Below are 18,762 nucleotides of genomic sequence, written 5' to 3' on the forward strand. Positions count from 1 at the left end.
GGGATTCGTCATCCACGAATCGATCTCAGGGCGCCAAATGCTGCGACACCAGCACAGGCCGCCCCCACCCCTTGATACCTGCATCACGAAGGAAGCAGGTATTCGACACCATCCACAGGCTCTCCCATCCATCAGGATGTACAACAACAGGCCTGATGACCGAGAAGTTTGTGTGGCATGGGATGAGAAAGGAAGGATGTGCAGAGATGGACAAAGAACTGCATACCGTGCCACACAAGCAAGATCACCCAGTACATGGAATCAGGTATCAGAGACTTCCCTCAACCACGAAGACGGTTCAGGCACATTCACGTGGATGTCGTAGGACATCTGCCACAATCAGGGGGCGCCAGATACCTCCTAACAGTCATAGACCGATCTACAAGATGCCCAGAAGCCACCCCAATTGCAGAAGCATCTACAAGCACCTACGCAAAAGCCCTACCATCAAGTTGAATGAGCCATTTCAGTGTGCCGGATGACATTAATACAGACAGGGGCTCGGCATTCCTGTTGGAACTCTGGGTCTCTCTGGCATGCCTGATGGGGACAACACTCCACAGCATGACAGCATACAACCCCGCGGTCAATGGAATGGTTGAAAGGGCCCATCGTTTGTTAAAAGCGGCACTGATGGCATGGTGTACCAATGAAAACTGAAGGCACAGCTGGCCTGGGTCCTGCTAGGACTCCAAAAGTAAACGGTTCAGAATCTCTTGCAGAAAAAGTCTATGGGGAAGCACTGGCAGTACAGGGCAAATTCTTCCCCACAGAACCAGATGACCGAGATATGCCCCTTAAAAAACTAGGGGAAATAGCAAAGGAGTTTGCACCCTGCCGGAAAACTTTCATGGACAGGACACATAACTACAGACCAAAAAGCCTAGGAACCTGCACACACGTCTTCCTGAGGGATGTTTCCCCAGCCCACCCCTGTCCTGACCATACAGAGGCCCATACTTCAGGACTTATCTTAAGGGAGACATGATGCGGGTGATGTTCGGTGTGAATCGGCGGTGGTAGTTCACCATGCTGATGAACTCCTGCAGGTACTTGACTGCCGCTAGCATTGGAAACTCCTTCACAGCAACCACCTTCAAGGCCGTGGGGCGAACACCAGCTGTGGTGATCTCGTGGCCAAGGAAATCTACCCTTTCTACTCCAAAGGTGCATTTGTTGAAACGGACGACTAATCCATTCTCCTGGTGGCTTTTCAGGACCACCAGTGCATGGTTCATGTGTTCTTTTGGGGATTTGGAGAAGACCAGGATGCCATCCACGTAGCAGATGCAGAAAGGAAGATCACCCAGGATACTGTCCATCAGACATTGGAAGGTAGCCCCAGTGTTCCTGAGGCCAAAAGTGGAGTAAGAGAACGTGTACGTCCCGAACAGCGTGATGATAGCCGTCTTAGGAATGTTGTTGGGGTGTACAGGAACTTGGAAGTAGGACCTGACTAAATCCATCTTCATGAAAATCTTGGCCCCGTGAAGGGCCCCAGTGAGGTCCTGCATATTCGGCAGAGGGTAGTGGTTTGGTGTTGTTACGAGGTTCAGGCAGTGATAGTCCCCACAGGACCTCCAGGTGTCGTTGAGCTTCTTCACCATTTGGAGGGGAGCTTCCCATCCGTTCCATGTTGACGCACTGAAGCCTCTTGGGTGGCGAACGGCGGAACATGACATGCGTAAGATATGGTAGTGGAGATATGGTAGTAGATTCCATGTTTGGCCGGGATTCCAGCCACCTGACGCAGCTCCGGTTTGAAAACATCAGGAAACTTTCGCAAGAGGACATCATACTTGTACGGCGCGAAGAAGCATATGGCAGGTATGCCTGGTCCAGCTGTGAGTGGTCGAGAATAGCAGGTCCATATGTCCAGTAAACATTTGTGGCCTACATCTACCAGGAGTCCATGATGCGCCAGGAAGTCAGCCCCCACCAGAGGAACCTTGACAGCCATGATGATGAAGGGCCAGTCGTAGGTGCAGCCTAGGATGGATATCTTGAGGGTCTGGATCCTGTAGTAGAGGATGGGACTCCCATTTGCGGCCGCCATCCTATTTTTATGGAAAGGAACAGGGTACTCTGCAATTCCTGGCATCATTCCCAAACCGCTGATGATAATAGCACCAGGACGAATTAACCTTCTGCAGCTGCTGTGGGGGCACCTTCTAGACCACGTTCACGTCCATCTCGTCAGGTTTCTCCATCGCCAAGCTGTTGGCTGAAGGTGTCAAAGCATATTTCAAGGCCCTGGTGGCCTTGTGGAGCTTCTGGGCCCTGTTTTCCAGGACGTCCATCGGGAGTGTGTCCGCCTCGGTGATCTGCACCCTCATGTCCTGTGGAAAGATTAAGTATATCTTAGTTTTACCAGACCACTGAGCTCATTAACAGCTCTCCTAGGGCTGGCCCGAAGGATTAGATATTTTTACGTGGCTAAGAACCAATTGGTCACTTAGCAACGGGACCTACAGCTTATAGTGGGTTCCGAACCACATTATATCGAGAAATGTATTTCTATCACCAGAAATAAATTCCTCTGATTTTACATTGGCTGAACAAAGAATTGAACTTCGGACCTCCGGATTGGCAGCTGAGCACAAAAACCACTCGTCCAACGAGGAACTACGTCCTGCGGAAGGCGTCGTAGGAAAATCTCCCACGACAGGCTGATCTCCCTTCTCTGCCCATCTGCATTGATTTCTGGCAGCAATAGGAGGCCTGTAAACTCGTCCCAGGTGTCCTTGGGTGCTGTGTCTACCAAGTGCTGGTTGATGAGGTCAAGGACTCAAGTGGCCCTCACTAGAATGGAAAGGGAGTATGTCCCGACAAGTTTGTTCTTCAGGTCCCTGCAGGTTATCCGATTGACCTGTGTGTCCAACCATGGTGTGATGCATCTGAAGACCTCCTCTGGAAGTGTCTTCATTACAATGTCAGCCTTGGCTCCCTCATCCACGATTCCCGCTACCCTGAAGTGGACTTCCTCCTGCAGGAACCATGATGCCATATTCTATTGCTAGAAGGGTGGCAGTTTGATAATCTCATGGACGTGAGTGTTGTCGGAGGAACTGTGTACCACAGACTCTGTCATCATGGATGTCTCACTAACCAAAATGCAGAAGCGTTGTATTTAGTCTGTTAATGGTGTCGTGTTCATCTATGTCAAGACTAGACGCCAAGTGGTTCCGTTAATTACTTCTGAATGTGGTTGACATGTGTCGTTAATGGCGAGAGCCAAACTGTTCAAAGATGCCAGAACACACCTGGAAAGATGCGCCATAAGGAGTCCGTTAGTGACATTGGTGTCAACCGAGGACAGGAGCTTTCAGAGACCTAGACTTTCCATTGCCATGTGATTCCATTAAAGGTTCTCTGAAGGTAAGCGGCTGTAGTGAGTCCATCAATGGCAGGGCCAAAACCACCGTGTTTACCGACACTCTGGGGTCACCAGTTGTGAGGACAAGTGCGACAGGTAACTGGATACTGATACTTTTTTGTTGTTGTTGTTTTAGATTTAGCTGGCCTTATGCCAGCACGGTCTCTTGCCCGAGCATGGGGTATACAGTGACAAGTGCGGACAGGCATGTAGAGGTCAGGTCGACAGAGGTCTGAATGCAGAGATCGACAATTTGTGTTTCTTTACAGACATATAAATGATAATATGCACAGACGTGGTATGTGTGTATACACGATATTTATATTGGCGGAAAGGCCAGAGAATTCTACATTGAATGATATACATTGGAACTTAGCAAGTCGTTGAAATGAAAATAAAAATATTGAAAAAATGTTGTCTTTACAATATATATATATATATATATATATATATATATATAGTATATAATATATATATATAGTGTGTGTGTGTGTGTGTGTGTGTGTGTGTGTGTGTGTGTGAAGACTATGTGTATGTGTTTGTTTATTTGTGTGTAATGTTTAGTTGTATAAAATTCAATAATTCCTCGTACAAATTACAGGAAATTCTAAAGCCTTGTCGATGAAATATTAAATTTATTTCTTAAGCTGCTTGTTGCTTTCCAAATAGTATTTCTATGCTCATTACATTATTCTAGAATTATTATTTGACCCCCATCTCTTCCCCAAGCAAAATCCCTGGCTGCTCCACTGTGCTGTCAACTAAATAGGAAAAGAGGAAAATTATAAGAAGTGTATTTTCAAGAAGGGGGAACAGATAAAAGAAAAAAGACTAATATGTAGAAGAACAGAGAAAACTAAGGAAGTGCCTCTGTAAAGGAAAACCCTTTACCCAGCATGTTTATAACTGTATACTGACCTGAATTGTGGCTTGAGATGACCATAGACCAATACGAAAATGAGAAAACCACTTTTTTCGGCAAATAAAGAGTTAAACATAAACTTTAGTAAAGCTGAATCAATCAATAGTAAGAAATGGGACACCGAAAAAAAAATGGCTAAGAGAAGGTAATGGCAAAACAACCTTTAAAATTTATAGAAAATATAAGAAAAACATAGAAGAAACCTGGTATGATAACACTGAAAGGCAATGTTGTTCAGTAGGGCTAGATTATACACACTAGAATTAAACAACATGAATAGGTTGAAGGGAAAGATACAAAATATTTGTGCTGTGGAGAAACGAAACTTAGATCCTTTCTTACTCTCCTGCCCAGAATAGTAACACTGAAAAATAAGTAGATATAGATTTGTGCGGCGGGGCCATATCAAGAAAAGATGAATTGGTCACTGTGACTAACATCTTTCTATTTGCAGATCTTGAGGAAAAGGAAACTGAAAACAGGAAGGAATTTATAAAAGATTTAAGGTATTACAAACACAAACGAACGGCGTTCGAAAAAAGAGCCGTTTCAAAGGAAAATCCTAACAACTACTACTAATACTGTTACTATACTTTGACAGTTTACTAGGTACTGCATGATGTGATTACTCCGTCGTATACTTAGGATAACAGCTGCGGTATTGATTAGCACTTGAAAAGCCACTTCCATATTTTCTGGTAAATTTATTTGTATTATTATTACTCAAGTTACTGTTTTCTATCAGAGGTTTTAATCCATGAAGTTCAGTTTACGGTAAACCGAGGCTAATCAAGCCGATGCCGCAAACGAACTTATGGGACCTTGTTTCATGCAGTAGCTAGCCTAGCTACCTATTGAGCTAGGTAGGTACCGGTAGTTGTAAAAATGTTTTAAAAGTGGTGTATTTGATATGTTAATGGGGACGTAAGGGATAAGGCAATAATACAGTTTTAAAACACGGCTATGCGAACCTGCTGTCACCGCCAAATACCCTAGTAGAGTAAACAACCGAGTGCACTACCTGGGCCAGTCTTGCCTGCTCGTTGACCCACCTTCCAGAAAGAGTATTTTCACGCATCCTGACACTGGAGATGGACACCAGTCACAAGTCATCAGTCATGGAAGCAACACCTCAGGACCTCTACTTTCCTTTCGAAATAAGAGTTTTCTCCCAAAGTACAAAATAATGTCATAATTTAAGATTAAACAGAGGTTAATGAAAGTCTAGCCATGTGCAGTGCAAACTAACCTCCATGACGCTGTTGAAATTTTTACTTAAAACACCTTACGTGTAGAAGACTGACTCCATCTTGATGTTTTGTGGAGTCACTTGTGTCAATACACTTTCCATTTCCTGTGCTAAATCCGCACACCACTCATACATAGGCGCTAGGACACTTTCTTCACAAAAATCGTAAACGATGACGTCTATCGCCCTCGAGTCCAAGGAAACTCGCGAATTTTCGGGAGGAAGAAGAAGAAGAGTGCGCTAGATAATTTTGAAATAAACACCAGTGTAAGGTTATGAATTACATAAATTTATTACATATTCATGAAAATTAATTTGAAAATATTCGTTGTTGAAAAAGTAACGAGATTCCTGACACAAATGTCAACGGTTTTGCTGTTAGCAGTAGCTACAATGTTGTTCACTAATGAAGTTAGCATATATACATAAATATTAGAGCAATTTTATCATTATTGCATTACTATGACAACTACTAAATTGGCAGCAATGAAATTTTGCCATTCCTGGCATGCAAACATTAAAGGTTACATTTATTTCAGGCATAGGTACAATTATTACAAATAAAATAGTCAAAATAGTACATAATATTGACTTGAATCAATGGAAAGTGCTATAAAAAAAATACAACATTTTTGTTAAAAACAATTTAATCTGTCATTTGCTCGCCAATGCTTTTGGCGGCCAGATGTACGTACAGGGTGTCCATAAAGTCCCAATACCATTACAAGTATTTATTGCTCAGAAACCATATAACATAGAGTAATGCAGTTTTTTGTAGAATGTTCTACATTCAAGTTTACATTTAGAGCACTTTATTCTACAAAAAACTGCATTACTCTATGTTATTTGGTTTCTGAGCAAAATGCTTGTAATGGTATACTGGGCCTTTGTTCCGACACGAATACAAACCCTCGGTCCTTTAACAATAGGAAGGTAACTAGCGGGAGCTGGGACGGTCGTAAGCTTCGAATAAGGGGAGAACGGTAGTTAACTGCTTGTCCGACACCATGTACATTAAGACAAAAATTGTTCCTGCCATGGCTTTGCTGTTAACAAACTCTCAACATATTTCAAGTGCAATTTGGAGTGAATTATGAACAAAATATGTATAATTACAATAAAATAAGCACTGTGGAGTTTCAGTTGTGATGGTAGTAAAGATAAAACCACCGATTACAAGGTAAAAATGCATTTCAGTTCAAACCATGACCCCGGGAATAAGACATCTCATGCTTTCACTAATATAGGCAACAAAATGTTGTTTTATTGTGCTGATTAGAAATGCAATCTTGAGTAATATCAATAAACTGTTACATATATACACTAATATTGTTCAAATGAATGCTGGGAAGGATGTGGTCTCGATGCCGGAGACAAAAGGGACTGGATGTGAGTAGACACCATATTGGGTTTAAAAACTGCCTTGAAAACGTATTTTACGAAGACCTCACATGCTTATTTTAGTTCTTATGGCGCTTTCATATATCACATTATGTTGACAAAACTTCAATCTTTTGAATGGTATGCTTAAAGATGTAATTGTATTCGTGTTTCACCAATTAAATATCGAGTGAAAAAGGGTCATCTGCTTGAGTAAGATGGACCCAAGGCAGTTGTTTACCCTAGTAGCTAGATAGGCTGCCAAAGGTTTGAGGCTGGTTGGTGTAAGGTAAGTGACAAGAGAGTTAACTTAGATTAGAGTTATAGCTAGAGCATTGTGGACGAGTGAAATATACAATGGGTTGAAGGAGGTGTTGGTGTGTCAGCGCATCAAGTTATAGGTATTTTAAAGGGTGAGCCCTTTTTGTTAGGTATGAGGATACCTAAAGGTTTTTATAAATAAGAATTAAATAGGGAAGTTGAATATAGGGTGTGGGCATTTGCATGAAAAAATTAGCCACTTTTTCACTTGATATTTGATTGGCGAAACAATACAATTCAATATTTAAGCATACCATTCAAAAAATTGAAGTTTCGTCAACAAAATGAGATATATGAAACCACCATACGAAGTAAGGTAAGCATGTGAAGTCTTTGTAAAATATGTGTTCAAGGCAGTTTTTAAATCCAATATGGCATGGTATGGTTGAGTGCAATTTGGTTCTACAATCGGGACCACGTCCTTCCCAGTGCTCATTTGAACAATATTTGCGTATATATGTAACATTTATTGATATTACTCAGGATTTTAGTTGTAATCAGCACAATAAAACAACATTTTGTTGCCTATACATCTGGCAACCAGAATCCATGAGCATAGACAACGGTTTAGTGAATTGTTTATGAGAAAAAATTTGAAGTCTTTTGCTAGCACTTTTCATTTATTTAAGTCCATATTACTATTTTGACTTTTATTTTTAATAATTGTAGGGCTGAAATAATTTGTTTTTAATTTTTAATAATTGTACACCTGAAACAAATGTAATCTTTAATGCGTGCTAGGAATGGCAAGTAATCGTTGCCAATTTAGTGGAACTTTTACATATACGATGCCTTTACAAACTGTTTCCAGGAATTCTAGATGTCATAGTAATGCAATAATCATAAAAATGCTCTAGTATTTATATATATATATATATATATATATATATATATATATATATATATATATATATATATATATATTATAAATAGATATGCTAAATTCACTAATTTCCACAGTTTTGTGCAAGTTTTATCCCAAGTTTGGAGGGTAAACACAAACCAATTGGCAACAGTGATACAAGAAATAGGAAAGTGCGAACAACACATCGTAGCTAATGTTCACAGCAAAACCAATGAAATCTGTGTCAGGAATCTGGTTAATTTTACAACAATGAATATTTTCAAATGAATTATCATGAATACGTAATCAATTTATGCAATTCATAAGCTTAAACTAATTATTAAAATGTTATCTAGCGCACTCTTCTTCTTCTTCTTGAACAATGGCCAGGTGTCCCCGGTTACAAGCGTAAATACCTTCGTCGTTTAAGATTGTTGTGAAGAAAGTGTCCCAGCGTCATGGAGGTAAATTAGCACTGCGCATGGCTAGACTTTCATTAACTTCTGTTTGATCAGAAATTATGGCCTTAATTTCAAACTTGGGAGAAAACACTTACTTCGAGAGGAAAGTAGAGGTCTCGAGGTGTTGCTTCCATAGTGGTTGGCTTGTGACTGGTGTCTAATTCAGGTTACTGGAAGTGCTTTACCCTATGGCTAGGTATTTTAAAGGGCAAACTCTCTTGGTTAGGTATGAGGATATCTAAAGGTTTTTATAAATTAAAATCAAATATAGAAGTTGAATATAGTTTGTTCTTACACAATATACAAACCCTTCGGTCTCTTCAGTGGAGACTGAACGAGTTTTGGCCCCAGGCTTGAGACCCTCAATCCTTTCCCATCCCCCTCTCGGAAAAGGTGAGAGAGGGTTTAGCTTGGTGGATAGATGACAGGAACCTCTTAATAGGAGTAGAGTTGAATATTCCCCCTCCAGACATGCTTCTGTTCTCAGATGCATCTACCGTGGGTTGGGGCGCACACCCGGAGGAGTTGCTGAAGGCAAGAGTGTGGAACCATCATGAAAAACACCTTCACATCAATATCTTGAAATTCAAGGCAGCTTTCTTAGCTCTCTAAGAATTCCAGGATCAAGTGATGGGACACTTTTGTGGTGTTGAGCGACACCACCACAGTGGTGGCATATGTCAAGAACCAGGAGAGTCTCGTATCCCTCCCGCTTCATCAGTTGGCAGTGCAGGCGCATGAGTGAGCAGCAGTTCACTTGGTAGAGCTGTCAGCCAGATACATTCTAGGCAAGAGGAATGTAGTGGCAGACAAGCTCAGTCACCAGAATCAAGTGATAGGAACAGAGTGGTCATTCACACAGACGTGGCGGAAAGGTTGTTCGACCTATGGGGCTGTCCAATCATAGACTTGTTCACCACCTGGCACAACAGTTGCAGATCTTCTGTTCCGTAGTGCTGGACCCATGGGCTACTGCAGAGGATGCATTCCAACATCCATGGGACAACCTTGATGTTTACGCCTTTCCCCCATTCTGCCTGATTTGCAAGGTGATCAGCAGGGCGCTGATCACCCTGAAAACTTGGATGATCCTGGTTGCTCCCAAATGGCCACAGGCCCGTTTGGTATCCCAATCTGCTAACTCTTCTCTCCGAGGCACCAAGAAGGATTCCTCCTTGGCACAACCTTCTATGTCAACCCTACATAAAGCGGTACCACATGGCAGTGCAATCCCTGTGTCGTCATGGCTGGAAGTTATCCATCATCTCTTGCGAGCTAGGCTGTTCTTGCCGAGCAGCAACAGAGATGGCAGAATACCTCAGACAGTCCTTTGCACATTATAACTAGGGAAAGTGAGCTGTCTTCTGTGGTTGGTGTCGTAGACGGGGTCTCCAGTCAGAGCTACTCTTCAGCAGGTTGCGGACTCCCTAGTCTTTCTTTGCTGGGAGAAGCTCCTTTCAGTCTCTGCAGTTAAAGGCTGTAGGTCGACCGTAGGCCTTGTTCTGAAACTGAGAAGTTTAGATATTTCTTTGTCCTTAGAAATATCTCTGCTAATGAGGAGATTTGAGAGGTTTTGCCCAGCCAGGAATCTCAGACCTATTGATTGGTATGTGACTCATATTAAGGAGCCTGGCTCGTCTGCCGTGTGAGTCTTTATGAGAGTCATCAAACGGGGATCTGACACTCAAGACCATCTTTCTGCTTGGCCTGGCATCAGTGAAGAGAGTCGAACTTCATGATTTATCCTTTAATGTTAAACACTCGAGGGGATGGAGATCAGTTACGCTCGAATTCATCCTGGACTTCATAGCGAAAACTCAGAACCCATCAGTCCCTAACACTAGGTTCGAGTCTTTTAAGATCCCCTCCCTAGTGGATTTTTGTGGTAACGATCCAGACGAGATGCTGCTTTGTCCTGTTAAAGTGCTATGGCGCTACCTATCTGAAGAGGACTCGTTATCTCCAGTTTGAATGTTGACGTCTCTTCATTAGCACATGGGTGGCCAAGAAAGAAGTGTCAAGAACACTATTTCTTTTTGACTTCGTGAAGCAATTAGGAAAGTGTACTCTGCCGAGGGCAGGAACAACACCAGAAGTGTTGGTCCTTCCCTCACAATCCGCAGGAACCTGTCAGTTCCTCAAATACTGAAAGCTTGGGTGTGGTCTAATCAGACCACTTTTACATCTTTCTACCTTCGGGATATAGCCCACAAGCCTTTGGACACTTTTTCCTTGGTGGCTGCTCAACAAGTTGCCTAGCTTACCCAGCTCCTTTAACAGGACAAGGTCACATCTTGCGTTTGGTCGTACAGTACGAATGTGGGATTGAGAGTGACTGGCTCTCCTTCTCCTCCCTTCATTCTACTGTCTTCCTTTGGGCAGAGAGTTTTATTTGTTACATGCTGGAAATGGCAGTTGATACAAGTAAGACTATTCCCAGAGCATCCATTCTATATTCTTTGAGTAGATTATAGAAGCATATATCCTCTCCTTTCCCTAGCAAAGGGGGAAAAGAGTCCCTGACATAAGAAAAACCCAATACTACTTGTATATGCCTTATTGTCTCCAACATTAAAGGCTTTTGTTGCTTTTTTCATATGGGGTTACATACAGTTCCCACATATGAAATGATTCATAGGTCTGACCATTGATCAAGCAGCTCCCATACTCTGATCATTTGGTCAGAGGCTTGGTGCCCTTCCACGCTCTTTCAACCAGTAGGGAAACCCAGCTGAGTTGAACACCAGTCGGTTCATAGAGGCTCACTCAGATTCCTCCCACCAATCAGTGAGTCTTCCTAATGTAATGTAAAGGACCCAGGGTTTGCATATTGTGTAGGAACAAATCACAGTTTTTTTAAGTAAATTGTATTTTTCTTAACTATACAAACCTGAGGTCCTTCACATATAGGCCCACCTATGCCACCCCTCAGTCTGATTCCTGGGGCTAAAGCAAATTGGAATGTTTATGTCCAATCAGGAGAGGACTCCTAACTACTGGACAGTAGTTAACTGCCTAACCACCTTGTTTGAAAGTTCAACAGCTGATGTCCAGTCTTTGCTGAAAGTAATTCCTAACGTAAAGAACCTCAGGTTTGTATTATTATGAAAAATACAATTTATACTTGAAAAAATTGTGATTTTATCTCTTTATTTTAGGTTCCTTGAGTTTCACATTGTATGGTATGTTGCTTTCTACATACAGTACTGCACAGGTATTTTTCCTGTACTATTTGTTAGGACCTTTTAGTGACATTTTTAATTTTTTTGTTTAGGTACATTTTATGTGTTAGGTGTAATTTTTCAAACAAATTGTGTTTTTATGACATCTCCTTCACTCAGAATTTAGTCACATATTGTCATGACTCGATTTTCTGAAGAGACAGGGTTGTCAGTTTTAGGAAAATTGATCTTTAGCATCATAGATTGTTCAGTTTACAAAAGTTTGCTGTTTTTGATCACACCAGATTTCTGAATGGTTTTTATGCCTGTAGAATTAGTATGTTGCCTCATAAAGATGTAAGGCATACAGTAAATTAAACCCAAGGAATCTTGGTATGGACTGGACATTGATCTCATAGAGATATACTGTGATCAGTTATCAAGATCTGATTGTATTATTGGTAAAAACAAACACACAAAAGAAAATAAGTAAGGACTTCAAATCTTTTAACACAAGTTAGTCATAGGTTCTAGTTTATATCCAGTGACAAAATTTAGGCATACGGTATTGTTTATAGCTAATGATAAAGATTAATAAATGATGATAATGACAGACATGTCATCTCCTTTTTCTTGTCAGAATTTCATGTCAGTTTCCTTTCTGCAGGTCAAAGATGATGTGTTATTAGGGCTGAAGGAAAAAATCAGGCTTTTTTAAGCAAGGTACCAAGTCTGAAGTTCGCAAGAACGTTAAACATTCCATATTTTAGCTCATGGGAGCCTGTGGATGCAGTTGACAGTTGATCCTGAAAGTGCTGAAATTACGGGTAAGTATGCCAATATCGTTGAAATTAGTGACCTAGTTAAACTCCTTAGTATCGAAAATGATGTATGTATCCTGATATTTGATATAATAATGAAATACATCACACTTGGAGTAAATTCTGAACTTTTTCCAACAGTAATTGAATTGTATGTTTGCATTTGGTGGCATATATGCTTAAATAGTGTAGCATGAAATGTCTAGAGTTATAGAAATTCATATATCAACAAGAAATGGTGTAATAATCAGAGATGCATGAAGAAATTTTCCCCTAAACATGGTTTGTTCTTTGAAATGTCAAAATTGTTGGAAAATATAACTTGAAAAACCATGAATGAATGCTGCTTAGATTTAGGTGCTCATACTGGCATTGACTAGAATAGGTTTTGTCAAGATGTCTGTTCTAATAGATTAGTATTAGCAAATAAGAAGATTATGAGACCTGGTTACATCGTGGAGGTGGTCAAGATCAAATTCAGCATGCATTAAGTATAAACCTGAGCATAGAGTTGATGAATGCTGGTGTTCAAGGGCACTGACTGCAAACACAAGAGACTTCCAAGTCATCCCAGACTGCTCAGCTAAAACTGTTCCCAGTATTATTGACAAATTTACTTCTAGAAAACAAGATATCTGATTGCTGGAAGTTGTACAGTACCATATAAAAACATTATTTCAAGCATAACACTTTAAATAACTGTATAACATTTTGTACCATATAAGAACATTATTTCAAGCATAACACTTTAAATAACTGTATGACAATTTTAAGCACAGTATTACCTTAAGTCAGGATGGCCTGAATAAACACACAAACTCCGTAAACAGTGGTAAGTTCTCAGAAGGGGAGTGCTATCTTGACAGCATTCATAAATTGCCTTATGACAACTACTTTTCTTTGTGTTGTATTTTGTTCAGAAGAGGTATATAAATGTGCCAAGTGTAAATTTTGGAATGTCACCCACTAAAGCCTGTGAAGCAATGAAGAACATTACCAAAAAAGGTTAAAACCCAATGATATCAATGTAAGTGATTTTGAATAAGGTAAAAAGGCAGTGTGTAGTTGGTCTTTTAGCTTTGTAAGGATAATTGTTCCTATTCGATATACAAACCCTCGGTCCTTTACATAAGGAATTACTTTCAGCATAGGCTGGAATTACAGCCGTTAAATTCTTGAACAAGGTGGTTAGGCAGTAACTACCATCTGGTAGGCAGGTAGGCTTGCCTGCCTTGGATGTAAACACTCCACTCGGCTTTCGGCTGTCTTCCGATGAAGATGTATGTTTGTGAGCTATTGCTGTTGATTACAATTTTCCCGGTGGGATCTTTAATTTATTATTTTAAATAAATATGTATATACATACTGTGTTTGATATTAACAATTAATTGACTTTAATAATTAATATGCAAACCCACTTTGTTCATACACAAAAAAACGTTCGGTCTTAATATTAGGATAATATCTAGTGCCTAGCTGGATCCGGTTAAATCGCAGATGAAAGCAAGGAATCTTGTGAGCTCTGGCAACGTGTGCGTATATTGGGTGAAGAGTGGTCAAGGACCACGCATCTACACGAGTCTTTTCTTAACCGCCTGGGCGAAAGTTGTGGTTGACCTCTCTCGGCCTTTACCTGGTTCATTGCCCATTTCGCTTGTGTTTTAATGTGTGTGGGTGTGTGCTACTCCATCTCGGCCTTGTCAACATGTGTGGCCCGGAACTCCACGTCACTTGTAGTAGGTGTCACTTTAACGTTTGTACAATAACGAATCCCTGCACGGAATGCCATGCGTGACCTAGAGAGCAGTGGAAGTTATTATATAGTTAGAGGGAGCATCGTAGGGTTTCTACTCTCCCTTCGTGGGAAGGTTTTTCTTCTCTTCCCAATGCTTCGTCTCCTGCTGCTGTCATACCCTATAGTGTTGTGCCTTTGTCCCCTTCCTTTTCTTCCATTGATTCAGCGTTGGAAGTATCGGGAAGCCCTCAGGCTGATTTATGTAATGTCTCCCCTTCTTCTTCGGGAGTTAATTTGATTCCCGAGAGAGAGAGGAGGCGTTTTCATCATTATCTTTTATTTCTGAGTCAGAGGCGTCCAAAATGGCAGCGCTCTGGGGGATGCTTGGACGATTGCTGCTTCTTTGAGTCAGAGGGAAGCCGTGGCGTCAGCCCCGCTAGTGACATCATGGGGTCAGTCATTTTGTATCCCTCCGCCAGTGGCGTCTGCTTCCCATTCAGATCGAGGGGAAGCCGTGACGTCATCGCTGCTTATGACGTCACTTCCATCGATGACGTCACTCCCAGTTGTCTCCACTGTGCTGCCTCGCTCATCTGTGTCATCATTGTTTGCTGCCATGACATCATCTCTGCCATCCAATTCACTGCAACCCCCTTCCATGTTGTCGGACCCTTCTCTTGCTGATCTGTTTGATGCTTTATGCCAGGCGGTTCTTAAGAGATTGGACTCAGTTTTAGAAGATAAGTTGGCTGCCATGTTGGATGGGCGGACAGGAAGCAAGCGTGTTGTATTGCCCCCGCCTCCTGCGAAGAGATTGTGTAAAGAACCAGTGCTGTCTTTGTCTCGTTCTCCCCCATCTTCGCCGCATTGGCGTATCAAGCGTTGGAAGACCAAGGACTTTGCCCTCTCTTCGTCTGCGAGTGAGGAGCAGCACGCCTGTGTTCCTGAGTGTTTGTGTTACAAAGAGTGTTATTGTATCTTCCCCTGTGTGAGCTGCAGTGGCTGCTTCTTCCTCTGCATCAAATCGCGAGCATGTTGCAACCTCCCTCATTCGTGCACATGTTGCAGGTGCTCCCACTTCTCCTTCCCCAGGGCTTATTCGTCGCTGGAAGGATCTCAAGGCGCTTGTCAAGATTGCCTGCCCCTCTCCCTGGTACTTCCAAGAGTTCGACTCCGAGGGATTCTCATTCTATCTCGAGTGTTGGGGATTCCTCACTGACACACGTTCGTACATCTGCCACGCCCGAGCCCGTTCGTGACCATGTTAGAGAGTCAAGCTGCTACCCCTGCCTCTCACAAGGTATAGGGGTTGGAGAGTGCTTCCTCTCTTGCCAGTTTGCTGCAGTCCGGAGACAAGGTGTTTTCATATATGGTTCACCTCAGTGTTAATTTATGGGCTAACCTTCTCCTGATTAAAAGAGACGCAGCTTTATCTAGGGTAGAAAGATCGATTGACCCTAAGTCCTTGCAAGGCATTAAGGAATGGAGATCTGTTGGAGTCTCAATGTCTGTTCCTTCGGACTGAGCTGGAGGATGCGATAGAACAGCGCCGCGCTGACACCAAGGACAGGTTAGTGCACGAGTCTGTGTCTAAGTCAGAGTCTCGTCCTCGTAGACATCTGGCTCCTCATCTTCCCCCTGCCCAGCAGCAGTCACGAAGATCGTTGCCTAGGGGGCCGTCGAGGAGTTTGGTTCTGGCAGGGCCTCCCCGTTTGTCCCAGCCTAGGTCAGCCGAGAAGGGCCCCCAGGGGCAGAGGTAAAAGGGGTTGTCAGTAGGTTAGGCACCTCTCCCCTCTCCCGTGCCACAGGTGGGGGAATGCCTGGTGGGCCATTGAGCCAAGTGGCAGAGTTATGGGGCGGAGGAGTGGGTGGCAGATGTCCTTCGGGTGGGGTATCTACTGCCATTCGACTACTTTCCTCCTCTCTTGGACAAACCGCCTCAAGTTGCACCCATGCTCAGGGGACCCGTTTGCTGAGGTACCTCGACGATTGGTTGGTCTTGACAGGTTCCAGGGAAAAGCTGCTGCAGGACAGAGATCGTCTGCTTCGGTTTTGTCTGGAACTGGGCATCGTGGTCAACCAGGAAAGGTCAAACCTCGTACTTAGTCAAAGGATTCTCTTCGTGGGCATGGTCATCGATATGGCGGTTGCAAGAGTTTTCCCGTTAAATCAGAGGTTGGAGAAGTTGCAAATGGTGTCGGAACCACATCAGTCAGCTCATCAGTGGCAGGTTCCTCTGGGAGTTTTGTCTTCCCTGGAGAAGCTGGTCCCTCATGGGCATCTTCATCTTTGGTTACTACAATGGAGACTGGGGGAATTCTGGTCTCCAGCAGGGGACTCACCCTGTTAAAGGTTCCTCTGTCTCTGGAAGTGAGAGAAGACCTTTGTTGGTGGTTGGACGACCGAAATCTTTTGAAGGGTGTCCCTCTGCTTTCTTTCCCACTGTACTTCCTTCTGTTTTCAGACGCCTCCCTCGCAAGTTAGGGAGCTCATTTAGGCGGCCTCATTGCCTCAGGCGTTTGGAGTTTGGAGGACAAACAGCAGCATATCAACATCTTGGAGTTGAAGGCAGCCTTCCTGGGTCTGAAGGAGTTTCAGGAGAAAGTAGAGGGTCATTCTGTCATTCTCATGTCGTACAACACCACGTGGTCACCTATGTGAACAAGCATGGAGGCCTGGTTTCACATCAACTTCACACCTTGACCATCGAGGTTCACCAGTGGGCGGTCAGCAATTCAGTAGAGCTCTCAGATATCCCAGGCAAATGGAATGTGGTTACAGACAAACTCAGTCACCGGGATCAGGTCCTAGGCACAGAGTGGTCCCTTCATCAGGTAGTAGCAAACAAGCTCTTCCAGGTTTAGGGGAAGACCCATGCTGGACCTTTTTGCAACTTGGTTCAACAGGAAACTGGAGATATTCTGTTCAGTGGTTCCAGACCCTTTAGCGTTAGTGGAGGACACATTCCAACATCCATGGGACAACCTGGAGGTGTATGTTTTCCCTCCGTTTTGTTTGATCCGTCAAGTTCTGAACAGGCTGATGAGTTCACAGGACCTCAGAATGACTTTGGTAGCCCCTCTGTGGCCTCAGGCGGAATAGTTTCCAGATCTGCTGTCGTCGTTGTCGGAGGTTCCAAGGGAAATTACCCCTTGGCGGCATCTCCTTTGTCAGCCGCATGCAGAAGGTTCCACCAGTCAGTAGAATCCCCTTCTCTTCACGGTTGGAGGCTATCAAGTATCTCCTCCGAGCGAGAGGCTTTTCTCAGAGAACACTCAGAACCTCTACTCAGTGTATAGCAGACTTTTTAACCTTCCTCAGAGATGAGACACATTTGTCCGTTTCTGCCATTAGAGGCCACAGGGTAGCCCTGAGTTTAGTGTTGCGCCTTAGAGGTATCAACATCTCCGTCCTGGGAACTTTCTTTGCTGGTTAAGGGGTTTGAGCAATCGAGTTCTAGGGAGCTCAAGCCTCCGACGTGGGATGTTTCCTTGGTTCTGAGAAGCTTCACTAAGGGTCCATATGAGCCTTTGCGTTGCTCATCTGATAGGAACTTGACGCTCAAGACGGTTTTCCTCCTGGCCTCGGCATCTTTGAAGAGAGTGGGAGAGCTCCACGGTCTGAGCTATGATGTGAAGCACACCAGGTGTTGGGGGTCGGTGTCCTTTGAATTTGTCCCGGAATTCGTGGCCAAGACCCAAAATCCCTCTGTGCACAATGATAGGTTCACTTCCTTTTCCATTCCATCACTGAATGACTCTGTGGATGGTGATGCTCAAGAGCTTTTGTTGTGTCCTGTCTGGGTCCTGCGTTGCTATCTTATAAGGACACGGCACCTTTGGCCAGGCTGTCACAGACTTTTAGTTAGCACAGGACATACAAAGAAAGAGGTGTTGAAGAATACTATCTCTTTTTGGATATGGGAAGCCATTAGACAGGCATACTTAACTTGACGATTCTACCACCACATCTGTGCAGGCTAGGGCACATGGCATTAGGGGTATTGGTCCCTCTCTGGCTTTCAAAAAGAACTTGGCTGTACATAGAGTGCTGAGTGCTGGTACTTGGTTACTCCAATCAACGTTCACCTCTTTCTATCTTAAGGATGTTTCCCACAGATTTATGAATACATTTTCCCTGGGTGGGTCCGGTGGTGGCTGCCCAACAGGTTAAGGAATAGACATTTCATTCGCTGGAATGGTCTGATACAGGTGAGTAAGGTAGTCATACTGATAGTGTGGTCGCTTGGTATACAAATATCCAACCCTCTATTTGGTAGCATATGGTCCGCTCCTTGGCAAGGGGGAGGTGGGAGTGGTAACAAACCGTGGTGTGTTGGTTTGTTATTGGACAGTCAAAGTTTCTCTTTGGTTCCCTATGCAATGATTCTCATATATATCACTGTACATTGCTCAGTGTCTGGGTGGTTAGATATCAATTTATCTAGCTTTTCACGGGCTTCAGTCCCTCTCCAGAAGTTATTTCTTCTGGA

The 18,762-nt window shown here is 43.1% G+C and overlaps 1 protein-coding gene across 3 annotated transcripts in view; it reads left to right on the top strand.

The window, feature by feature from the left end:
• The first annotated feature begins 4,890 nt into the window (after positions 1-4,890).
• The window catches only part of LOC135225738 (dolichol kinase-like), a 403,642-nt gene continuing 389,770 nt past the window's right edge, over positions 4,891-18,762 (top strand). For all 3 annotated transcript variants that reach the window (XR_010317080.1, XM_064265131.1, XM_064265132.1), the window contains exons 1-2: positions 4,891-4,996; positions 12,382-12,541. Coding sequence is in view for 2 of the 3 variants with exons in the window: in XM_064265131.1 (XP_064121201.1) it covers positions 12,502-12,541 (40 nt within the window). In the remaining variant the exon portion in view is untranslated. The remainder of the gene's footprint in view (positions 4,997-12,381; positions 12,542-18,762) is intronic.

Source organism: Macrobrachium nipponense, chromosome 13 (genome assembly GCF_015104395.2).
Source record: "Macrobrachium nipponense isolate FS-2020 chromosome 13, ASM1510439v2, whole genome shotgun sequence".
Lineage (NCBI taxonomy): Eukaryota > Metazoa > Arthropoda > Malacostraca > Decapoda > Palaemonidae > Macrobrachium > Macrobrachium nipponense.